We start from the raw sequence: 24,578 nt of genomic DNA, 5'->3' as shown, positions 1-24,578 counted from the left end.
CACCCCATAATGACAAAGCAAAAACAGGTTTTTAATACATTTTTTAAAATGTATAAACAATTAAAAATGGAAATATCACATTTACATAAGTTTTCAGAACCTTTGCTCAGTACTTTGTTAAAGCATCTTTGGCAGCGATCCTGACTTGTCTCCCAGTCCCTGCCACTGAAAAGCATTCCCACAGCATGATGCTGCCTCCACCATGCTTCACCTTTGGGATGGTGACAGGATTCCTCCAGACGCAGCATTGAAGTTTGGCATTCCGGCCAAAGAGTTCAATCTTGGTTTCATCAGACCAGAGAATCTTGTTTCTAATGGCCTGTGAGTCCTTTAGGGGCCTTTTGGCAAACTCCAAGCGGACTGTCGTGCCTTTTACTGAGGAGTGGCTTCCGTCTGGCCATGCTACCATAAAGGCCTGATTGGTGGAGTGCAGCAGAGATGGTGGTCCTTCTGGAAGGTTCTCCCATCTCCACAGAGAAACTCTGAAGCTCAGTCACAGTGACCATCAGGTTCTTGGTCACCTCTCTCACCAAGGCACTTCTCCCCCGATTGCTCAGTTTGAACTTCTTCAATTTAAGAATGATGGAGGCCACTGTGTTCTTGGGGACCTTCAATGCTGCAGACATTTTTTGGTACCCTTCCCCATATCTGTGCCTCGACACAATCCGGTCTCGGAGCTCTATGGACAATTCCTTGGTTTTTGTTCTAACATGCACTGTCAACTGTGAGAACTTTTATAGACAGGTTTGTGCTTTTCCAAATCATGCCCAATCAATTGAATTTACCGCAGGTGGACTCCAATTAAGTGGTAGAAACAGCTCAAGGATGATCAATGGAAACAGGATGCACCTGAGTTCAATTTCAAGTTTCATAGCCAAGGGTCTGAATACTTATGTAAATCAGATTTCTGTTTTAGATATTTTATAGATTAGCTCATTTAAAAATGTAAAAAACTTTTCACTTTGTCATTATGGAGTATTGTGTGTAGATTGATGAAGATTTTTATTTATTTAATCCATTTTAGAATAAGGCTGTAACGTAACAAAATGTGGAAAAATGTGTATACTTTCTGAAGGTACTGTATGTGACATATAGGTCATATCCAAAGCCATAGTCATTTTATTCTTAAATAATAATAAATGTATACATTAACCTCTGATATTAACCTGATAATATTAGGATAGGCACAATGAGAATCGCTATACAGAAAAAACACGGGGGGGTCATCATAGCACATCCATCTGGTGACATTTTTCTTTACCTGAATGGAGCATTTGGGGAAGGAAAGTGTGACAGAAAGCTTGATTCACAACATAATCTATTTGTATGATCGCCTAGAAATAGGCCTACAGCACAAAATACAGGAAATACTGGAAAACAATTGGCACAATTTTTCATATATCAAACTACTTATCATATCTCATATAAAGCATAATATAAAATGTATATTATATTGAATATTTCAGAAATAAATAGGACTGACAAATCGTTAACACAAAGTTAAGGGCACCAGATGATCCAACAGGGCATATATAGTGTGCCAAAGACTAACATTTGCTCTGTGCTGGTGAAGAATTCATAACTTTGGGGAGACTGGGGATGGTTCTAACACTTTTAGCATTTTTGTCAATTTCTCAGAGATTGTTTGAGCTGCTACATTCAAAATGTGATAGGAACGGCTTCCATCTGTCTGCTACCAATAGGTATAGGTGTTATCTCTCTTAAATCAAAAAGACAAGGAGTGAAATGCTACAATTTATGTCAATTCCCAGGTCAGTTGTAGTAACAGGGCCTGGGGTGAAATGTAACAGTTAAAAAAATGCAGAAATCATGATATGCAACGAAATATTGAAAGAAACGGGTCCAACAATTTTCGCCTAAAATGACATACCCAAATCTAACTGCCTGTAGCTCAGGACCTGAAGCAAGATATGTATATTCTTGAAACCATTTGAAACTAAACACTTTGAAGTTTGTGGAAATGTCAAATTAATGTAGGAGAATATAACACATTAGATCTGGTAAAAGATAATACAATGAAAAAAAAAACATCTCACTGTAACAGCTACTGTAAATTGGACAGTGCAGTTAGATTAACAATAATTTAAACTTTCTGCCCATATCAGATATGTCTATGTCCTGGGAAATGTTCTTGCTACTTAAAATGTCATGCTAATCACATTAGCGCACATTAGCTCAACCGATCCCATAGAGGGTAACATTTTGTGCAGCAGAAATAATAAAATAATAATAAAAATCATAAAATGTGTACAATTTTTTTAACGTTCCATTAACTGGCCCTTCTCAACCACTACAACAACATCTGGACTAAACAACTGAATGTGGTGTCCCTTATGTAAAAAAAACCTCATGAATTCCACAAGTGAACACGTGTGATCTTGTGTGATCACGTGTCATTTTCTGTGAAGTTAATGTGATTGAAGGGACATTTGATTATCTGACACAGGTTTCCCCGGCAGGAGTTTGCCCTGGGTAAAAAGTCATTGCATTTGGTTTGGAACCGGGCTGCCTCCCGGCCGTGAACCAGGTGCCCTGCTCAACGCCCACGGCGAAGTTGGCTCAAAACAAAAGTGACATACTATAGATTAAGCAAGTGGATGTTCTCAAGACACTTGTTCTACCAGTCGTCAGGACGTCACGATGGTCCCAGATGATCCCAAACCATTATAATAAAGTAATGGTATGGTGGTTTTAAAGTAAGTGGTAAGCTGTTCATCTAAAATATAACTCCACCTGGGATTTGACCTCATAACCACTGAATTTGAGGTGTGCTGATCTTTCTGCAGCACCTGCAGCACCAAAATGTCTGGCAGCATTCCTCCTGTGGCAATTTGCATGCCCAGCACCCAGACCTCCTTAGGCTAACCCTGACCTTTGCAGCCATGAGCTATCTTAAATTTTTAGCCACATGATCAAACTTTAGCATTGATAGCGTACATATAATATGTCTACACACTGGTTATAAACCTGATAAGTTTGGTGAACGACAAAGCAGGTGATGCTATCTGCAAAATACATTTGGTCAATTTGTTTCATTTCTTACCACAAAATCATATTTTTTTCAATAAAATCGGCAGTCTATCACAGGGTCTTGCTTCTTCACAATAAATAGTGCACAGTGAGTCACATGATTCTAGCTTGTTCCTGATTAGAGATATTGAGAGTGTTACAACTGTCCTGTGTTACAACCATCCCTGGTCTCTCCTAACTATCCCCGCTATGATAACCTTTCAGAGGAGGATACACTAAGTCTGAGTCCCAAATGGCACCCTATTCCCTACATAGTGAATAAGGAGGCATTTGGGACTCAGCCTTCACTACTGTGTGCCCTCTTCTGATGTGTAACACGGGGGATTTACATATATCTACCTATTCCTGTAGTCGATAGTATGGCACATTTCTATACGCGAGGGGACTAATCTGAAACACACAGGTTCTCTAACATCAGGGAGTGGAGCATGGGAATAATAGGCAGAGGTATAGTGAACAACCCACAACTATTTGACACCATAATTTCATCTTCAGCTCCAGGCATACATGTTCCTTGGAAGCTCTAGCTCGTACTGATTCCCTATCACAGGACATTAAAAAAACTTTAGGGGACAGACAACTCCTCAATTCTATTCAATATATGCCTGAGCTATGGCATAACACAGATCAGATCAATTACTCGTGTTCACAGAACATGTTGCACAATACTCTCACGAGGGAATGCCAAGGGGAGAAGGAGAGTGGGTCAAATTGGCATATGGATACTCTTGCCATACACACTTACAAAATCCCCGGATATACTTCAGAATTTGGACTAGCCCAATGTTGCCACTCCCATCCTCCCTGCGCATACCAACCTTCTCATGGTAATGCGACTATGTAGAACAACAAGAACAGCCATGTTAAATACTGAAGGCCACACCCGTAATTACAATCAACAGAGGCACATGGCTGCATTCATCAACTCAACAGTTCCACCCTTCATATCTTTTCCCTCGATTTTTGAAATGTGTCCTCACGTTTAACCAAGGAAGCAAAAAGTTTGCCACGCTCACCCTCAACATGTGAGCCCCTCAGGGGTGCATGCTTAGTCACCTCCTGTACTCCCTGTTCACCCACGACTGCTTGGCTGCGCACAAGTCCAATGCCATCATTAAGGCTGCTTAGACCACCTATAGAGAGGAGGTCAGTGATCTAGCAGTGTAGTGCCAGGACAACAACCTCTCTCTTAACATCAACAAGACAAAGGAGCTGATCGTGGAGTACAGGATACGGAGGGCCGAGCACACCCCTATCCACATCGATGGGGCTGTAGTGGAGCGCGATGAGAGCTTCACGTTCCTTAGTTCCACATCACTAAGGAATAAACATTGTCCACCCAGACATTTGTGAAGAAGGTACGACAATGCCTCTTCCCCCCTCAGGAGGCTGAAAATATTTGGCATGGGCCCTCAGATCCTCAACGTTCTACAGATGCACCATTAAAGGCATCTTGACTGGTAGCATCACTGCTTGGTATGGCAAATGCTTGGCATCAGACTGCAAGGCGCTACAGAGGGTAGTGCGTATGGTCCTGCCATCCAGGACCTCTATACCAGACGGTGTCAGAGGAAAACATTTGTCAAAGACTCCATCCACCCAAGTCACAGACTGTTCTCTCTGCTACAGCATGGCAAGCGGTACCAATGCACCAGGTCTGGAACCAACAGGACCCTGAACAGCTTCTACCCCCAAGCCATAAGACTACTAAATAGTTAACCAAATAGCTAACCAGACTATCTGCATTCACCCTCTTTGTTTATTATCTATCCTGTTGCCTTGTCACTTTACCCCTACATATATGTACATATCTACCTCAATTACCTCATACCCTTGCACATAAACTCAGTGCTGGTACCCTGTGTATATAGTTTAAGTTATCGTTACTCATTGTGTATTTATTCCTTGTGTTATTTTCTTTCTATATTTTTCTCTCTGCATTGTTGGGAAGGGCCTGTAAATTAAGCATTTCACTGTAAGTCTACACCTGTTGTTTACGGAGCTTGTGACAAATTACATTTGATTTGATTCTGTAACACAACACTTTTCAGCCCGTGGGCCGACCCCTGCTGTAGAACGACAGGAACAGCCACCGGCACTGACAGAGGCTTAAGGCTGCGCTCACCAACTCAACAGTGCCACCCTGTTACACATGTACCATCCATGTGATGTGGTGGAAACCTGGGATTCTGGCCCTGAGTCACCTTACCACCCAGAGAGGAATGGCTTACTGCACTATGCTTCTGTGTTTGTAGTTAGTCCTTACACTAGAATCCATAGGCCACCTCTGAGTTCAACATATACACAGTAAGTACAGTGCTGCCATCTGCTGGGCATTGTGAGTAATCAAGGGAGGCTACTGTATGAGGCGCCAGTTTTCCCTCCTAGAAATAGAAGTGTTTCTCAATCTCAACCCAGTCTTCGGGGTCTGCAAATCACTAGTTTTACACGTGGTCCATTCCAACACTAACACACCTGATTGAACTAGCCCAACTAATAATCAAGCTCTTGTGATTAGTTGAGTCAGGTGTGTTAGTATTAGAATGGATTAAATATTGAGAACAGGGGCCTATAGAGGCCCTCATGTCCTGAGCATGTATTCCAGCATTAGATGGGATTAGCTAAGTGGCTAGCTGGGACAGTCTGGGATAGGGATCCTCCTTGCACTGCTCCTCCTGCCTCCTCTCTCTCCTCCCTGCCTGCTGCTCTTGACTGCCCCCTTTAGGTGGCCCAGAAGACTGCACATGGCCCCAGCCCCCAAGTGCCTGTAGAGCCGGGAGAAAGCAGTACCCAGAGGTATGTAGGGTAGGGTCCACTGGGGGCAAGGTGAAGGGGGTGGTGGTGGTAGGCATGTACGCTGGAGGAGGGTCTTCATTCTCACTGGGTGGTGAGCAGGTGGACATAGAGCTAGGTTGGGGTGGGAGGAGCTCTGACTTGGGCCATGCCATGATAACGACATTGTTGCCGTTGTTGTTACCAATGTTCTTACTGTCGTCCGTTGTTGATCTGGACAGGACAGCACTGACCTGAGGCATCGCCACATAGCCCTCACTCGACTCCAAGGGGGATGGGGCAGACCTCTCCGAGGAGGGGGGAGAAGAGGGGTCAGAGTTAGAGAGAGTGTTGTCGGACTCCTCACAGGGAGGCTCCAGACTCAGAAACTCACTCGGCGCCAGTGAACTGTCACCACACAAGATGTAAGGGCCACTGAAGCTGAATCCGGATGAGTCTAGAGCAGGAGGGCAAGATCTGTCCACAGACAACAGAAGTATTGAGGAAAAGTTTGGGTCATACTTCTTCCACTCCTCCTTGGTAATGGAATGGAACAGTCCATTGGCCTTTACATTTGGGGTCAACCACAATGGATTATCTGAAGAGCTGCAACACAAGAGTGAGTTACGGCTTAGGATTGAGCCATGTCACCGTGTGTACGAGTATTATTTTATAAGTGTTGGATAGTGTAGGTTAGAAGCATAAAGATATGAGCTCATTTTACCAGCTAAAGCAGAGACTGATATCCTCCCTGCTCTCCAGTCTCTGTACGCTGCAGATGTAGGTATTTTCACTTCTCTCACTCTCGGGAAATAACAACCTATCAGGAGACTTCTGGGAAAGAGAGGACATACCATTATCTGTGAATGATGAACTATGAAAGATGGATGCATGGAGGCACGTGCACAGATAGAGGTCTACCTGAGCCCGAGCACCTGCCCCTTTGCCCTTCCACACCCGTTTTCCCTCACACTCGCCCTTTTGGGTGGCGGTATATTTTTTGTATACCGTTTGTCGTTGTTGTTCTGAACCCATTGTCCCCAAGTCGTCGTGACATCGTCAAGTTCACTAACTAGCAGATGTACATCAATCGACATTCAGAGGCACTATAACTAGCTTGCTTACAATTTTGTAAATGAGTGTAAATAGGCCAATGCTAAAACATGTTTAAATTTTCACTACAGAGGCTATTAGTAGGTTATGAATTTCGAGATATGAATTGCCCCTTTTTTCATTTTGAGCACCAGCCCCCTGAAAGGTCTGTGCACAGCCCTGGATACATACATTGTCATTTATAGTGGTTATGAAAAATCATTTTTGTACACATTCTAAGACCATTTTTATTATTATTGAGTGCAGTTGTCCTATAGCTGAATATTCCACAGTGAGATGCTTTGTGAATAATGCTGGATGAATACTCAGCCATTCAGATGTATTCAGACTGACCTTAATGACCTCTCCCAGTGCCTTGCTCTTGAGGGGCGACGGGACAGACACCTCCCACAAGACTAGCCTCCTACAGACAGAAAACGAATCAATCAATCAATGGATGGAAAAATGAACGAATAGAATGACAGGTAACTGCCAAAATACAGGATAGGGTGTTGGACCACCATGAGCCAGAACAGCTTCAATGCACCTTGGCATAGATTCTACAAGTTTCTGGAATTATATTGGAGGGATGCGACGCCATTCTTCCACGAGAAATTACATCATTTGGCGTTTTGTTGATGGTGGTGGAAAATGCTGGCTCAGGCGCCGCCCCAGAATTTTCCATAAGTGTTCAATTGGGTTGAGATCTGGTGACTGAGAAGGCAATGGCATATGGTTTACATTGATTTCATGGTTTACATTGTATTCATTCTCATCGTGACCACTCGTGGCCTGTGGATGGGTTATTGTCATCCTATGTAGTCAAAATAATGGTCTGCCCAGCATTTTTATACATGACCATAAGCATGATGGGATGTTAATTGCTTAATTAACTCAGAAACCACACCTGTGTGGAAACACCGGCTTTCAATATACACTACTTTGTATCCCTCATTTACTCACGTGTTTCCATTATTACCTGTAGTTTAACACTAGTAATAACACAAGGGCGAATTGAAATGATAGAAAAACAATAAAAACAGTTGGAGAAGTCTGATTAATTACCTGTGACAGGCTGGTATGGTAACATATAGAGTGATGAAGACAATGGCCACCAGTACACTGATGAAGACGTAGAGGAAGGTGGTGATGGACCAGGAAGCTACCAGGAGACATGGGACAAAACATGCATATGTAAGAGTGGAAAATGTAGTTGATGATGATTGATGAGTAATTGATTAGTAGTGTCTGGAAATTCCTGTCTGTCACGTGAACTGATTGAGATGGCGGTTGCTTCAAGAGAACAAAGTCACATTTTATCAGCTCCTGTATGCTGCCTTCATCAAGTATAGTCTTAATTTCTTCTCGTTTCACTCTCTGAACCCTCCAAACAGCGTGTTACACACATTTCAGTATTATGGTAGTTCAATGATAAAACATCCAATTCATCCAAGCTCATTGTTCACATGAAAGCAAATATCATGACTTCAGATTAGACTAACACATGGAAGCAAAGAAAACGCTCTTCAATACATAATGAAAGTCTCTGTTTGTTTTTGAAAACCTTCTTCAAGGGATTTGAACTTTGGTGCTTTTTCATTCAGCATCACATTATAGTTTTTTGAGCTCCACTCTTTTTATATGGATCACATCCCCTCATTTGTACTTGTTTTTGTTCAGACTGGTTATCTCTGATGATAAAATATGTTTTCAGAGTTATAGGCAAAAAAATAATAGAAATAGCTTGGTCCAAGTTTGTGCTCTTACCAACTCCATTGCTGTCATCATCAAGCCATATATAGCAAATTACATGACAATGAATGACAAGGAGTTGGCATGATGGCAAAAACAGATGGCAAAAAATCAGGCTAGAATAGAATAATAGAATATTATTAAAAACATGCTTCAACTAGGAGATACAATCTAGGTCCATTACCTGGTTGTGAGGTCCACTCCACTGGATCGGTCCATTCTGAAGGGGGTCCTTCGAAAGTATCACCCCTTCCCGGGACCACCAGGGCTCTCACCTTAACCAGGTAGCACTCAGAGGGGCGCAGGGACCCCCCCAGGATGGAGAGTGAGAGGGACCCCTGGGAGACATTGAGGAACCTAGTATCCTCCTGAAAAAGGAAAGGTTGGACAGAACCAAGTGAGACATCAGTCATCATCAAATGATCTGTTCATGAGATGCTTAAAAAAGCAAGTCTATCTCGCTTGATGAGCGTTCTTTAGATGATGACCTAGAGATTATCAAATGTAATACTGAAAATGAAAAGACATTGCTTTTGGATCATCCCACTTTCTCTGAAATTATAGCACAAAAATAGATCAAATACTTATCCTACCTGAGTGTCATTACTCCAGTAGTGCACCTGATAGGTGAGTTCAAAATTAGATTTTGGCGGATTCCATTTTAGAATCCAGTTCCCATCTCTCGCTTCTATCTGCACGTGGAGTGGACGGTTTGGACGAACTGTATAGAGAGATACATCAAAAATCAGACATCAAGAATCTTTAAAGAGATTGAACTTGATCTTAAACAGGCTGGTGTGATATTATTCAATCTCTCTCTATCCCAGTCTGCTGTTCCCACATGCTTCAAGATAGCCACCATTGTCCCTATACCCAAGAATGTAAAGGTAACGGAACTAAATGACTATCGCCCAGTAGTGCTCACTTCTGTCATCATTAAGTGCTTTGAGAGACTAGTCAAGGATCATATGATCCTCCACCTTACTTGTCACCCTAGATCCACTTCAATTTGCTTACCACCCCAATAGGTCCACAGACGATGCAATCGCCATCACACTGCCCTATCCCATCTGGACAAGAGGAATACCTATGTAAGAATGCTGCTCAGCATTCAACACCATAGTATCCTCCAAGCTCATCATTAAGCTTGAGGCCCTGGGTCTGAACCCCGTCCTCCTGTGCAATTGGATCCTGGACTTTCTGACGGGCTGCCCCTAGGTGGTGAAAGTAGAAAACAACACCTCAACACTGGGGCCCCACAAGGGTGCATACTCAGTCCCCTCCTGTACTCCCTGTTCACCCATGACTGCGTGGCCATGTGCGCCTCAAACTCAATCATCAAGTTTGCAGACGATACAACAGTAGTAGGCTTGATTACCAACAATGACGAGACATCCTACAGGGAGGAGGTGAGGGCTCTGAGAGTGTGGTGTCAGGAAAATTACCTCTCACTCAAAATCAACAAAACAAAGGAGATGATCGTGGACTTCAGGAAACAGCTGAGGGAGCACCTCCCTATCCACATCGACGGGACAGCAGTGGAGAAGGTGGAAAGTTTCAAGTTCCTTAGCATACATATCAAAGAAGGCAAACTGACATGGTCCACCCACACAGATAGTGTGGTGAAGAAGGCAAACTGACATGGTCCACCCACACAGATAGTGTGGTGAAGAAGGCAAACTGACATGGTCCACCCACACAGATAGTGTGGTGAAGAAGGCAAACTGACATGGTCCACCCACACAGATAGTGTGGTGAAGAAGGCAAACTGACATGGTCCACCCACACAGATAGTGTGGTGAAGAAGGCAAACTGACATGGTCCACCCACACAGATAGTGTGGTGAAGAAGGCAAACTGACATGGTCCACCCACACAGATAGTGTGGTGAAGAAGGCAAACTGACATGGTCCACCCACACAGATAGTGTGGTGAAGAAGGCAAACTGACATGGTCCACCCACACAGATAGTGTGGTGAAGAAGGCAAACTGACATGGTCCACCCACACAGATAGTGTGGTGAAGAAGGCAAACTGACATGGTCCACCCACACAGATAGTGTGGTGAAGAAGGCAAACTGACATGGGCCACCCACACAGATAGTGTGGTGAAGAAGGCAAACTGACATGGTCCACCCACACAGATAGTGTGGTGAAGAAGGCAAACTGACATGGGCCACCCACACAGATAGTGTGGTGAAGAAGGCAAACTGACATGGTCCACCCACACAGATAGTGTGATGAAGAAGGCAAACCGACATGGTCCACCCACACAGATAGTGTGGTGAAGAAGGCACAACAGCACCTATTCAACCCAATGGCACAGTACAGCCAAAAAGATCATCAAGGACAACAACCACCCGAGCCACTGCCTGTTCACCCTGCTATCATCCACAAGGCGAGGTCAGTACAGGTGCATCAAAGCTGGGGCCGAGAGACTGGAAAACAGCTTCTATCTCAAGATCATCAGACTACTAAATACCCATCACTAGCACAGAGAGGCTGCTGCCTACATACAGACTTGAAATCATTGGCCACTTTAATAAATGGAATGCTAGACACTTTAATAATGTCACTTTAATAATGTTTACATATTTTGCATTACTCATCTCATATCTACTGTATCTTAGTCTATCCCGCTCTGACATTGCTTGTCCACATATTTATATATTCTTAATTCCATTCCATTACTTAGATTTGTGTGTATTAGGTATTTGTTGTGAAATTGCTAAACACGTATATGTGACCAATACAATCTGATTTGATTTACGAACGTATGTATTTTTTGCAGGATGTAACATATCATACGAAATGGACAGTTGTGCACAATTCCCTGGGCCAGTTTTGGCTCATGAGCACAAATTTCTTAACTACTGGCTAAAATTATACAAAACCTTCTAGCCTCACTTTTGATAATACGCTTCCGGAATCAGCAGAAAATTGTGCCTGTGATACCACAATACAAACTCCAGGTGGCAGCACTGATACACAATCACTAAGGCAGTATATATATCATCATTAATTGAGTATCAGCTATGTGATTTTATTCTCCTTCAAAATATCACCCCTGTGTCGGAGTGAAAATAACTCACTGTTTTTATGTGTTTTAAACGTTTTGCTGTTGCATGTGGGGATGAGCTCCACCTCTAGCTGTTCTGAGTCTGGGACAGGGAAGGAGCAGCTGTATTTGAGCATTGGACCCCTGGACGGAGCGCTGACCATGGTGTTAACACAGCATTTCTGGGCTCTGGAGAGATGGCGAAAGGGATAGATAGAGAAGAGGGAGGACAATGCTGTGAAGGAGAGTAGACATCCTTGAGACTGAAGTGAACTGTTTTGTCTCTCATCCATGGGCACCCACACGTGAACGCATGCACAAACGCACACACACACAGTGCTTTGGCAGCAGATCCTAACTCACGGTGCAGTGTGGTTGCGTTTGCAGGACAGATGGAAGGTAAGGAACTGTGCCAGGTCTCTCTTCACCTCCCAGCTGCATGTCACCACTTTCTCGTCATCCACCACACACTGCGCACTGGAGGGGCCTGGCACAGGGTCTGCGTGAGGGAGGGAAGGGAGGTGAGGGAGGGAGGTGAGGGAGGGAGGGAGGGAGGGAGGGAGGGAGGGAGGGAGGGAGGGAGGGAGGGAGGGAGGGAGGGAGGGAGAAGAGAGAGACAGAGAGAGAGTCAATTAGGGAGGACGTGAGTGAACAAAAGGGGAGAAGACATTGATGCACGGCTGAGCAATGCTATTCCAAACACATGACATGATGAGATCACAATGCCCCGACAATGCCTAAATCACACACAATGCTATAAAGTCACTCATAAGAATTTAATTACAAACTCATTACAATCCTATAAAACTAATACATTAGGATGAAGTATGTTTATGTACAATTAATTCGGAAAGTATTGAGACACCATTACTTTTTCCACATTTTGTTACGTTACAGCCTTATTCTAAAATTCATTAAATAGTTTCTTTCTCCTCAATCAACACACAATACCCCATAATGACAAAGCAAAAACAGGTTTAGAGATTTTTGCAGACAAAAAAAGGAATTTAAAAAATGAAATATCATATCTTCTTGTGTATGACGCTACAAGCTTGACACACCTGTATTTGAGGAGTTTCTCCCTTTCTTTTCTGCAGATCCTCTCAAGCTCTGTCAGGTTGGATGGGCACAGCTATTTTCAGGTCTCTCCAGAGATGTTCGATTGGGTTCAAGTCCGGGCTCAAGGACATTCAGAGACTTGTAGGGAAGCCACTCCTGCGTTGTATTGGCTGTATTGGCTGTGTTGGTTGTATTGGTTGTATTGGCTGTGTTGCCTTGTTGGAAGGTGAATCTTCATCCCAGTCGGAGGCCCTGAGTGCTCTGGAGCAGGGTTTCATATTTCCCTCTTCCTGCCGTTGAAAAACATCCCACAGCATAATGCTGCCACCACCATGCTTCCCCGTAGGGATGGTGCCAGGTTTCCTCCAGACATGAAGCTTGGCATTCAGGCTAAAGAGTTCAATCTTGGTTTCATCAGACCAGAGACTTTCGTTTCTCATCATCTGAGAGTCCTTTAGGTGCCTTTTGGCAAAATCCAAGCGGGCTGTCTTGTGCCTTTTACTGAGGAGTGGCTTCCGTCTGGCCTGATTGGTGGAGTGCTGCAGAGATGGTTGTCCTTCTGGAAGTCTCACCCATCTCCACATAGGAAATCTGAAGCTCTGTCAGAGTGACCATCGGGTTCTTGGTTACCTCCCTGACCAAGGCCCTTCTCCCCCGATCGTTCAGTTTGGCCTGGGGGCCAGCTCTAGGAAGAGTCTTGGTGGTTCCAAACTTCTTCCAATTAAGAATGATGGAGGCCACTGTGTTCTTGGGGACCTTCAATGCGGAATACATTTTTTGGTACCCTTCCCCAGATCTGTGCCTCGACACAATCCTGTCTCAGAGCTCTGCGGACAATTCCTTCAACCTCATGGCTTGGTTTTTGCTCTGACATGCACTGTCAACTGTTGGACCTTATATAGACAGGTGTGTGCCTTTCCAAATAATGTCCAATCAATTGAATTTACCACAGGTGGACTCCAATGAATTTAAACATTTCAAGGATGATCAATGGAAACTGGATGCACCTGAGCTCAATTTCGAGTCTCATAGAAAAGGGTCTGAATACTTATGTAATTAAGGTAATTATTATAAAAACATTTTTTTACTGTTTTCACTTTGTCGTTATGGGGTATTTTGTGTAGATTAATGAGGGGGAAAAAATATTTAATCAGTTTTAGAATAAGGCTATAAACGTAACAAAGTGTGGAAAAAGTCAAGGGGTCTGAATACTTTCCGAAATAACTTTATGTACAGTAGGATTGCCACTCACCGTCCTCAGTCATCCAGGTCACTAGAGAGCTCCACTCACTCCACAGTCCCATCTCCCCCTTTGCCCTAACCTTGGCCTCATACTGGCAGCCAGGCACCTGAGCTTCAGGCTCCAAACTCAGCTGGGTGTCTTGAACCTTCACTGCCTGCACAGAGAGAAACAGACAAAGACTATGGTTGAGTCCCAAAAGGGCCTCACAAGGCTCTGGTCTAAAGTTGTGCACTATAAAGGCAATAGGGTTCCATTTGGCACACACATTATGTGTGCATCTCAATTCACTAAAGTAGCTCTCCATTGGGCACATACATCAACTCAACGTCAATTCCACTTTGGTTCAACATAATTCCATTGAAATAACGTGGAAACAGCATTGATTAAACCCGTGTGTGCCCAGTGGGTTCCTTTCTTTGTCTCATTCCCTATATATGCACTAGTGTGAAGCACCTGGTCTGGACAGGTGAAAGTAGACTTCCTGACATAATCTTTAAATTGCTTTTTCCTGTCCTATAGTTTCAAATCAGTGCAGATGAAAGGGTGGAAACCACTTCAGACTATTGAGACAGAGCCCTGATCTTTATCTGACTTGGTGGTATTGTTTTCTGTACTTCCGCCGTGTGACATCCTCTCAGTCTCAGATAGTGGCACGGTAATCTTTGGTGAGGATTTTGATGTGCAAGATGAGCGAAGCAGGAACATGGACGTCACCCGTACCTAGCTTTCGGCACGTTAGCCCCGAATGATTTTCGGTCAGCCCCGAATCTTTCGCCCTACTGCAATGGTGAAAAACAATGGTAGTTACAATTCATATAAGGAAATCAGTCAATTTTAATAAATTCATTAGGCCCTAATCTATAGATTTCACATTACTGGGCAGGGGCGCAGCCATTGTTGAGCATGGGAGGGCATAGGCCTACCCACTGGGGAGCCAGGCCCAGCCAATCAGAAAGATTTTCCCCCCACAAAAGGGCTTTATTACAGACAGAAATACTCCTCAGTTTCATCATCTGTCCGGGTGGCTGGTCTCAGACAATGCCTCAGGTGAAGAAGCCGGTTGTGCAGGTCCTGGACTGGCATGGTTACACGTGGTCTGCGGTTGTGAGGCCGGTTGGACGTACTGTCAAATTCTCTAAAATTATGTTGGAGGCGGCTTATAGTAGAAAACTTAACTTAACTTTTCTGGCTGTGTTTAACCCGATCTTCTCTAAAATAGGATTAGCTCGGCCAGTTAGCCACACTTACTTACAACATTCAAGAAGATCAAAATCCATATTCCCATGAAACTGATTGGGATCAAATGGTTGGCATGCATGCAGCATGGACATTTAACCTGTAAAACGCGAAGAATTATACATTTACGATTGACAGTGATGATGGCCTAATTTATAATACGGTAGGTCTAATTTGGTGTTTTAGGATTTTGACTTAATAATAATTTATAAAATGGTACTCCAGGAGGCTACCTAGAAAAATAGCACTGGTTATAATAAACGTAAAGCAATTGCCATGTGTGGTCAACTGATCCCCCCCCCCAACACTGTTTTGTTTGGGACAGGTTCCTTGTGCTGCTTTGGGACAAGCATGGGAACTCATCTTGATAAATCAATCAATGTCAGATGTTTTGTTTTCACCGAATCTCCGTTTGGATGTTAGGTTACAATTATGCTGGGTAATGTTAGCTAAGTTGCGGTGAGTGCTCATGGTCATTAGTATAGCATTTAAAAGCATTGCAGATGTTCTCTACACACATACACTAGACCTATAGCCTACCTGTTGAGCTACGCTGATATTTTCCAACAACTTTCCAAGACTTTTCTGATGCATTTCAGTCACTTAGCCTACTGATGTGAATACACATTGTACACTATTCAAGTCATTTGACATATTTTTTGTTATTGTTTAAAAAGGTAATGCAGTAAGGACTACATTGTTTTAATAACAATATAGCTGAAACCACTATTGGCTTCATTGACTTACTGAATTTATGCTATTGTAATTTTAGGCTAGGCTACTAGCTGATATATTACTTTAAATATTATTCTAACAGTAGGCCTTCCTATACAATAACAATTGCGGGGAAATTCTGTTTAAATACATGAGTGCCACTGGAAAGTTGGTGTGCTATAGTTTCCTACTCATATTGTAGGCCTAAGATCTGTGTATCCACTCTTTTTCATTGGCCTATGCTATGTGTTGCATTTAAGATATGGGTTGTTTGACATTTACATATTGAGATCACTAAAACAGAGTAGCTTGACATTTTGATCATTTGTGTGGTATAAAAAAATATATTATTGGAATGTCTCCAGTCATGTAAAATGATAGAATTATCATTAGAATTACAGGAAATGATTTCAGAAAATGTCTTATTTTCTCACACAAACCCCTCAGCCCCTGGTGTTCAGGACTGAGCCCCCAAATGTTATGAAACTCTGGTGACACCCCCGGGCAGGAAGCAGAGAGGTTGTAATGAAGGATTCTAAAGAAGTGATTAATGAGCAAGACTACCCTATGCTTGTGCTTGTTTTGCATGGGATATCTCATGCCATGATGAATAACCATGAGAGTTAGCATGTCTTTACAAGAGGGTCGGAAAACATAAGCAATATGTTAACTAACAGTCCTCCTACACTCTTAGAAAAAAAAGGTGATATCCAGAACCTAAAAGGGTTCTTCAGCTGTCCCCATAGGAGAACCATTTTGGGTTCCAGGTAGAACCTGGAAGAACCTTCTACATGAAACCCCAAATAAATCTAACTGGAACCCAAAAGAGTTCTAACTGGAACCAAAAAGGGTTCTCCTGTGGGGACAGCCAAAGAACCCTTTTGGAACCCATGTTTCTAAGAGTTTGTATTGTATTTATGAAGATTCAGAAGCACATGTCTTAGATGAACAGGAGTCTTTGAGAGCACATTGTATGTTAACCTGGTCCCAGATTTGTTTGTGCTCTTGCCTGCTATCCGTGACAATGAGTGAATTGGCAATATATAGCACAAACAAGATATGGCACTCAAGCTAATTGTTTGTTACTCAAGTACATACTGTCCAGTCATCCTGGTTAGACCTCCTGTAGTTGACCTGATAGTTGAGAGTGGGGGTCAGGAGGGACGTTGGGGGGTAGGGGCTTTCCCAGCTGAGCAAACGGACCCCTCTCTCTACAGGCTGCTGTGATAAATGGACTGGTGGACGCACCCTCACTGTAATACACAGAGGCAAATCAACACATACATGAATAGTCAAATATAGATACAGGATCCTATATATTTGGTCATCTGCTAGCTAACTTGTAACTAAAATTAAACATGTAGATGTAAAATGATTGAGAAGCAATGATTTATGACAGGGGTCCTGTAATGTTTAAACTCACAATTCTTAGACAGAAGCAGGGCAGGGGGACAGGAGGTATTGAAGAAGAAGACATGGTTGGTATTGATGCCAAAGTCACGAGTGTTGTACTGACACTGGGCGGTGAGCTTGCTGTTGTTGGCATTCAATGCTGGCTGACCATAGGGTTTACACAGGGACTCACTGGAGGGACAGAGAAAGAGAGGGGAGAGAAAGCGAGAGAAAGAGATAGAGAGAGGCATGAGTTAATTGAGTACATTGTTTCTCGGTGTCCACATTTTCCTTCTCCCCTCCCTCCCCCCCTCCCTCTTTCTGTCCTCTCATCACCTCTATCCTTACCGGTTCTCAGTGTCGTCCCAGTAGTATAGGGATAACAGGGCTTGTGAGGACGCGTGTGGACTCTCTTCCCAGCTACAGCGGACGTAGGAGCTGTAGTCATTGTAGCAGCGCAGGGACTCAAGCACAGGGGACACTATGGAGAGAGGGAGTGGGAAGAAGGATATAGACATAGAATTGGACCGCATTGTGCTGTATGATGTAGTGTACAGTTCTCTCTATAGGGCCTAAAAATAAATTTCCAAGTGGGTGGCAGTGTTGTGATATTGTCTCAGTATTAATAAGACTTTCTATAATGTCCACAATTAAACATTTAACCATATGTCCACATTACACATTTTGTTGTCATCGATATCTGCTAAAAAAAAAGACTTTTAGACTTAAACCCTACCATGATATTGTTTGTTCTCCTGGATTGTGCAGCGGTCTTTTCCATTATAGCAGAGGACCAGGAGAGGGAGAAGTGATCCACAAGACATCCAGAAGATAAGCATGTTTCCTGGGGAGCGCAGGAGGACAGGTCCCCTGGAGCAGAAGAACATGGGCAAGGGTCAGCAGGTGGGTCTCAGTAATTAGCCTTCCAGATCTAGACCATCCTGGGCCCACATTATGTGGACTGACTGCTATATCTGTCAGGGTTCAGAGAAAAATGGCTCAGATACAAAAGTCTCTCTCTCTCATGCGCACACTAATATCATAATTCTCAAAATTACACCATTACCACGCACTTCCCTTACAGTATATTCTTCACTAAGTGACTCTGATGTTCCTCACACCATCCACTGTGACCACACATCCGTTCTTCTCACCCTTGTTAGCTTTCTCTGTATGTATGTGTTCCAAATGCCCCTCTATTCCCTATATATAGTGCACACTACCCTATGCGACCTGCTCAAAAGTAATGCACTTTATAGGGATTATGGTGGTATTTTGGACGTCGCCTCTGTCTCTTATGACAGTGGTAATGTCTTCATTGTAAAGCCATTTTATCAGGCACAGACACTTTGGAAGAGAATACTTAAAACAAAGTGAAGACAGTTGTGACTGTAGTGGTGTTGAGAAATCCCCCTCAGATACAGTGTGTGTGTGTCTGTGTCTCTGTGTCTGTGCATGCATTTAATGATAAGCATTCTAAGAATACATTGTGGGATAATAGAGGTTAAAATACAAAGAGATGGTAAGAATCCCAAAAAATGATCACTTATATGTAAGCTTATTTATACAACTTAAGTTATTCTCACCTAGTCTCACCTAGTCTCCTCCTCTGTTCAGTGAATTCGGTAGTCCTATTTCCAAGAAGTTATGGTGTGTGAGGAAATGTCAAGACTCAAGCCAGATCTGTTCTGTCTGTAGCCTCAACTTCATCTGCTTCCTCTTTTCATGCGGCTGTTTACCATGTGGTCATAAATGACACTTAATCAGCATTCAGCTCCATCACAGTGTGATCAGTGTGCTCCTGGTGAGCACAACACATTGAAAAAAAAAACTTTTCAACCAGAAATACATCTTTTCAACATCTTTTCAGCCAGAAATACATCTTTTCAACATCTTTTCAGCCAAAAAGGCTTCTTTTCAACATCTTTTCAACCAAAAAGGTGTCTTTTCAAAAGTTTCAACATCTTTTCACATCTTGTGCTATAGTATGGAAATTAAATGCTGCCCTGAGGGTAGTATAAGTAGCATAGTAGGTATAGTATGCATGAATTATGAATATCACTTTCACACAATTTATTTCAAACTAACTTATTCCTTTTCTGTCATCTTATAATTGTCTTGTTGTTACACAAGGGTGAGACTCTAGCCCAGGTATTTTATGAGTGATGGGGATTTCCAACGAGGTGCTACTAAACAGTGTGAAAATTGATCAATGAAGTATCTTAGTTGGTTGAGGCAGTGGCATGTCACTACAGCAATTGACTGCATCACAAATGGCACTCTATTCCCTATATAGTACACTACTTTTGACCAGAACCCTATGATTCCCTATGGTCAAAAGTAGTGCACTAAATAGGGAATATGGTGCCATTTGGGATGCAAACAATTGATGTAATTTAGGTCCCTTTGGCATGCCAGGACTGCACTTCAGTAGCAGAGCAAATCCACCGTATAATACACCGATCCTTAGCTAACGCACAGACAGACAGGGAAATGCCGGAGTCTGGATGCTGTGTCAAAAATGGCACCCTATTCCCTACATATTGCACAACTTATGAACAGAGGCCTATGGGGTGCCATTTGGGACGGAGACTGGAAACGGTGCTGGACTGCTAGAGTAGCTTATCCTGCTCCCTGTGGCGTGAAGGGAGAGGCACAATATCTGTAGAAGAACTCATGTCTAGTCCCTAGCAGGGTGATGATTTGACTCTGTTAAGTGTATGATACTCACATAGACCACTGATGAGGTTTATAAGCGTACTCAAAAGGCCAAAACCAACAATCGAACATCATTACTGTGACACAACACAGAAAAAATATGATTTTGCGGTAAGAAAGACATTTTTTTGGACCAAATTTACATTGGCATCACCTGCCTTGTCGTTCGATTCACAAAATGTATACCAGGTTTATAACCAGTGTGTGTAGATATATTTGATGTAGGTTAGCAGTGCTAAAGTTTGAACGTAGCTAAAATTGAAGATAGCTAATGGCTGCAAGGGTCAGGGTTAGTTGGAACAAACCTCAGGAGGTCTGGGTGCTGGGGATGCGAATGATGGGCCCATCAAGCCTGTATCCCAGGACTACCATACCACTGTCACAACTGTGACTCTGATTGAGTGAACATGTCCAACATTCACTCACACACACACACGCAAACATGGAAAAAACACGTGGTTTTGGAAAACGTCACATGACATTTCACATGTGAATTTCCGTGTTTTTAGAACACTTCACATGTGAAAACGTGTTTTTGGACAACAACAAACGGATACACACACACAGTGCTTTTAACAGTGTTTTCATCTTACCAGATCTGTTCTGTCTGTAGCCTCAACTTCATCTGCTTCCTCTTTTCATGCGGCTGTTTACCATGTGGTCATAAATGACACTTAATCAGCATTCAGCTCCATCACAGTGTGATCAGTGTGCTCCTGGTGAGCACAACACATTGAAAAAAAAACACTTTTCAACCAGAAATACATCTTTTCAACATCTTTTCAGCCAGAAATACATCTTTTCAACATCTTTTCAGCCCAAAAGGCTTCTTTTCAACATCTTTTCAACCAAAAAGGTGTCTTTTCAAAAGTTTCAACATCTTTTCACATCTTGTGCTATGGAAATGGAAATGAAATGAGTATGGAAATGAAATGCTGCCCTGAGGGTAGTATAAGTAGCATAGTAGGTATAGTATGCATGAATTATGAATATCACTTTCACACAATTTATTTCAAACTAACTTATTCCTTTTCTGTCATCTTATAATTGTCTTGTTGTTACACAAGGGTGAGACTCTAGCCCAGGTATTTTATGAGTGATGGGGATTTCCAACGAGGTGCTACTAAACAGTGTGAAAATTGATCAATGAAGTATCTTAGTTGGTTGAGGCAGTGGCATGTCACTACAGCAATTGACTGCATCACAAATGGCACTCTATTCCCTATATAGTACACTACTTTTGACCAGAACCCTATGATTCCCTATGGTCAAAAGTAGTGCACTAAATAGGGAATATGGTGCCATTTGGGATGCAAACAATTGATGTAATTTAGGTCCCTTTGGCATGCCAGGACTGCACTTCAGTAGCAGAGCAAATCCACCGTATAATACACCGATCCTTAGCTAACGCACAGACAGACAGGGAAATGCCGGAGTCTGGATGCTGTGTCAAAAATGGCACCCTATTCCCTACATATTGCACAACTTATGAACAGAGGCCTATGGGGTGCCATTTGGGACGGAGACTGGAAACGGTGCTGGACTGCTAGAGTAGCTTATCCTGCTCCCTGTGGCGTGAAGGGAGAGGCACAATATCTGTAGAAGAACTCATGTCTAGTCCCTAGCAGGGTGATGATTTGACTCTGTTAAGTGTATGATACTCACATAGACCACTGATGAGGTTTATAAGCGTACTCAAAAGGCCAAAACCAACAATCGAACATCATTACTGTGACACAACACAGAAAAAATATGATTTTGCGGTAAGAAAGAAATTTTTTTGGACCAAATTTACATTGGCATCACCTGCCTTGTCGTTCGATTCACAAAATGTATACCAGGTTTATAACCAGTGTGTGTAGATATATTTGATGTAGGTTAGCAGTGCTAAAGTTTGAACGTAGCTAAAATTGAAGATAGCTAATGGCTGCAAGGGTCAGGGTTAGTTGGAACAAACCTCAGGAGGTCTGGGTGCTGGGGATGCGAATGATGGGCCCATCAAGCCTGTATCCCAGGACTACCATACCACTGTCACAACTGTGAACAGTGGTTTTGGAAAACGTCACATGACATTTCACATGTGAATTTCCGTGTTTTTAGAACACTTCACATGTGAAAACGTGTTTTTGGACAACAACAAACGGATACACACACACAGTGCTTTTAACAGTGTTTTCATCTTACATATTTGACACACTTGACTACATTGTGTATGTTATTTATACAATAATTATTATTCAATATGTCATCATCTGGGATTTGAACTCACAACTGCTTGGTTCACGGCATTATGATATTTCTTGCTAAGCCACCACACCTGTATTGCTACACTTTGGAGTTATATACTCAAGAAAAACTATACTACTGTATTTATCATAGTGATTCAGGGGAAACATTTAAACATAATAACCCCACCAACATTAGACAACTATACAGAAAACCGGGAGATTGCTGAGATAAGTCAATTAAATCAAAATGAGAACTATTTTGCTAAATGCGTACTGTAGATCAGTGGTCACCAAAATTTTCTGAGTCAAGATCACTTTCGCAGTCAAAAAGCAAGTTGAGATCTACTGCTCAGATGATTTATTTGTACATTAACCTCACACATAGTTTTGTAGGAATGAGGTTTGTGCTGTAGGCCCCTTTGGCATGCCAGGACCACATATTGGCTATATGATTGGCCTGCCAATATTATTAATCAGACCATATTATATTTCAAAACTCGTGCTTTGATAACAAAATAGATCAGTTGGTTTAGCACTTGTGAGGCACTGTGGAGCATGAATTGAAATAATTTACTTTTTTATTTTACTAGACTGATGGTACCTGCATCTGATCGTCAACGAGATCAAATTACGACGTCAGTGTTCTTCAGGTCGAAAAGTCGGAGCTCTAGAAAGATGACCGACTTTCCGACTTGGAATTCTGAGTTGGATGACCGTTTAAAACGATTTTCCCCAACCGCCTCTCACGGTCCCCGCTCTCTCCTTCCTTTCCTCCGGTGAGACTGACCAGAGCGAGGGGACACCGTTTTCCACCTGATGGCGAAACTCGAGTCGCACCGCATCTGCCTCATGCACAAATTATTATGGTTCCTATGACCAGAGAAAGTGAAATATTCCTTAATATGAAAATCAACACGACGAGCTGCTAATAATAATAATAATAATAAAACGCAGGGCTATCGGTGCTTGGCTACTCATTCATTACAGCTGCATCTCGAGCGGAAGTACGGAGACGCGCGTTTTGTAAAATAAAAACAGTGACAGTGCTGAATATAAACTTAAACATGAACTCACTCATAAAAACAACAGTTATTTGCTGTATTCGTTGACAGTCTCTCTGTGGTCATGAATTGAAAAGTTATTCAATCTTACGTAGGCTAGTAGCCTATTAACCTTGGCTCTGTAGGCACGGTGATTTGAGCTATCCGATTGGGCAGCACAGTAGTTGCACTCGATTTAGTCACAGATTTGCCGGTCCGCCGGGTTGGCGGAGTTTGTCTCATGGGAACACTTCGCTACACGGTGGGCAGGACTTTTGAATCAAGTGCATCTACTGGCAACAGCTCAACACGGTTTTAAAAAAGGAGCGCAAGCCTTTATCGTTCGTTGGCTTTTCCACAATAAAACATTTGGTGATCGTCTAGGAATGCCTTGAAGATCGATCGTACTAGATGGTAATAGGCGCTCGCGTTGCCACTAGTGACGGTAGGAAATTGACATTGAAATAAAACGAAACCCAGTGCCATAATTTCGCAATTTCAATTATGGCACTGGATGTCATATTCCATATTATAGTGTCTGGCCTGTGATCAAGTCAGGGTCTGCGTCACAAATGGGACCTTATTCCCTACATTATGCACTACTTTCACCCAGAAAATGAGTGCACTCTATGTAGTAGGTTTCCATTTAGGATGCAACAAGGCCTTATTATGTTGTTTTTACTTAACTTCCATAACTACCACAAATAAACCAGCCCTTTGCCATCTGTTCCTGGCTGTAAGCTCTCTGAACATCTACTGTTGTATTCAAATAAAGTTATTCTATTTGATTCTATTCATTTCTATTCAATTTGATTCCATTATATTTCCTTAAGGCCCCTCACCCCTATCCCTCATGAGCAGCAGTCATACAGTGCCCTTCTAATGACAAACCTGGCATGTCTGTGTCAAAGTCACACATACAATTAACCCCTGAGTCCCTGAGCTCAAATCAGATTCTCTCAGCAACACTGTTCACTTCACTCGCACCAGAGTCCACCTGGTCACGTACTCAGAAACACTCCTCTAGTCAGTCAGGTGTGTTTGTTGTTCTGCATTTGAGAAAACACCAGTTGAGAGAACACCTGACTTTTCACAAAAGCATCCCTTTCTGTGGCTTATCAAGTATACTATGTTGGACTATGACCTTGTTGTTTAGGTTAAAACAATCTGACATACTCTTAATCTCTACTCAGTCCAGTCAGAAGAGGATGGGCTACACATCTGA

At 42.7% G+C, this 24,578-nt stretch overlaps 1 protein-coding gene across 6 annotated transcripts; it reads right to left on the bottom strand.

The window, feature by feature from the left end:
• Positions 1-1,104: 1,104 nt before the first annotated feature.
• LOC109898282 (interleukin-3 receptor class 2 subunit beta-like) lies at positions 1,105-23,416 on the bottom strand. Of its 6 annotated transcripts, none has more exons than XM_020493192.2 (16): positions 23,388-23,416; positions 20,679-20,801; positions 18,954-19,168; positions 18,104-18,341; positions 17,716-17,848; positions 17,399-17,559; positions 17,074-17,228; positions 14,035-14,179; positions 12,087-12,222; positions 11,758-11,912; positions 9,261-9,388; positions 8,852-9,035; positions 7,981-8,077; positions 7,270-7,339; positions 6,548-6,657; positions 1,105-6,429 (listed from the first exon to the last, which is right to left on the bottom strand). In XM_020493192.2, exons 4-16 carry the CDS (start codon positions 18,252-18,254, stop codon positions 5,673-5,675), a joined length of 2,382 nt encoding a protein of 793 aa, XP_020348781.1. In that variant the 5' UTR covers positions 18,255-18,341; positions 18,954-19,168; positions 20,679-20,801; positions 23,388-23,416; the 3' UTR covers positions 1,105-5,672. The 6 variants fall into 6 exon arrangements, with proteins under 6 accessions (XP_020348781.1, XP_031689711.1, XP_020348782.1 ...); XM_031833851.1 differs by lacking the exon at positions 23,388-23,416 and adding an exon at positions 22,915-23,220 and having other exon boundaries at positions 6,548-6,654; XM_020493193.2 differs by lacking the exon at positions 23,388-23,416 and adding an exon at positions 22,915-23,217.
• Between the last annotated feature and the right edge of the window lie 1,162 nt (positions 23,417-24,578).

This window comes from Oncorhynchus kisutch, linkage group LG10 (assembly GCF_002021735.2).
Source record: "Oncorhynchus kisutch isolate 150728-3 linkage group LG10, Okis_V2, whole genome shotgun sequence".
Lineage (NCBI taxonomy): Eukaryota > Metazoa > Chordata > Actinopteri > Salmoniformes > Salmonidae > Oncorhynchus > Oncorhynchus kisutch.
Note: the sequence above shows the minus strand (reverse complement) of the source record. Positions and strands in the feature narration are given on the sequence as shown.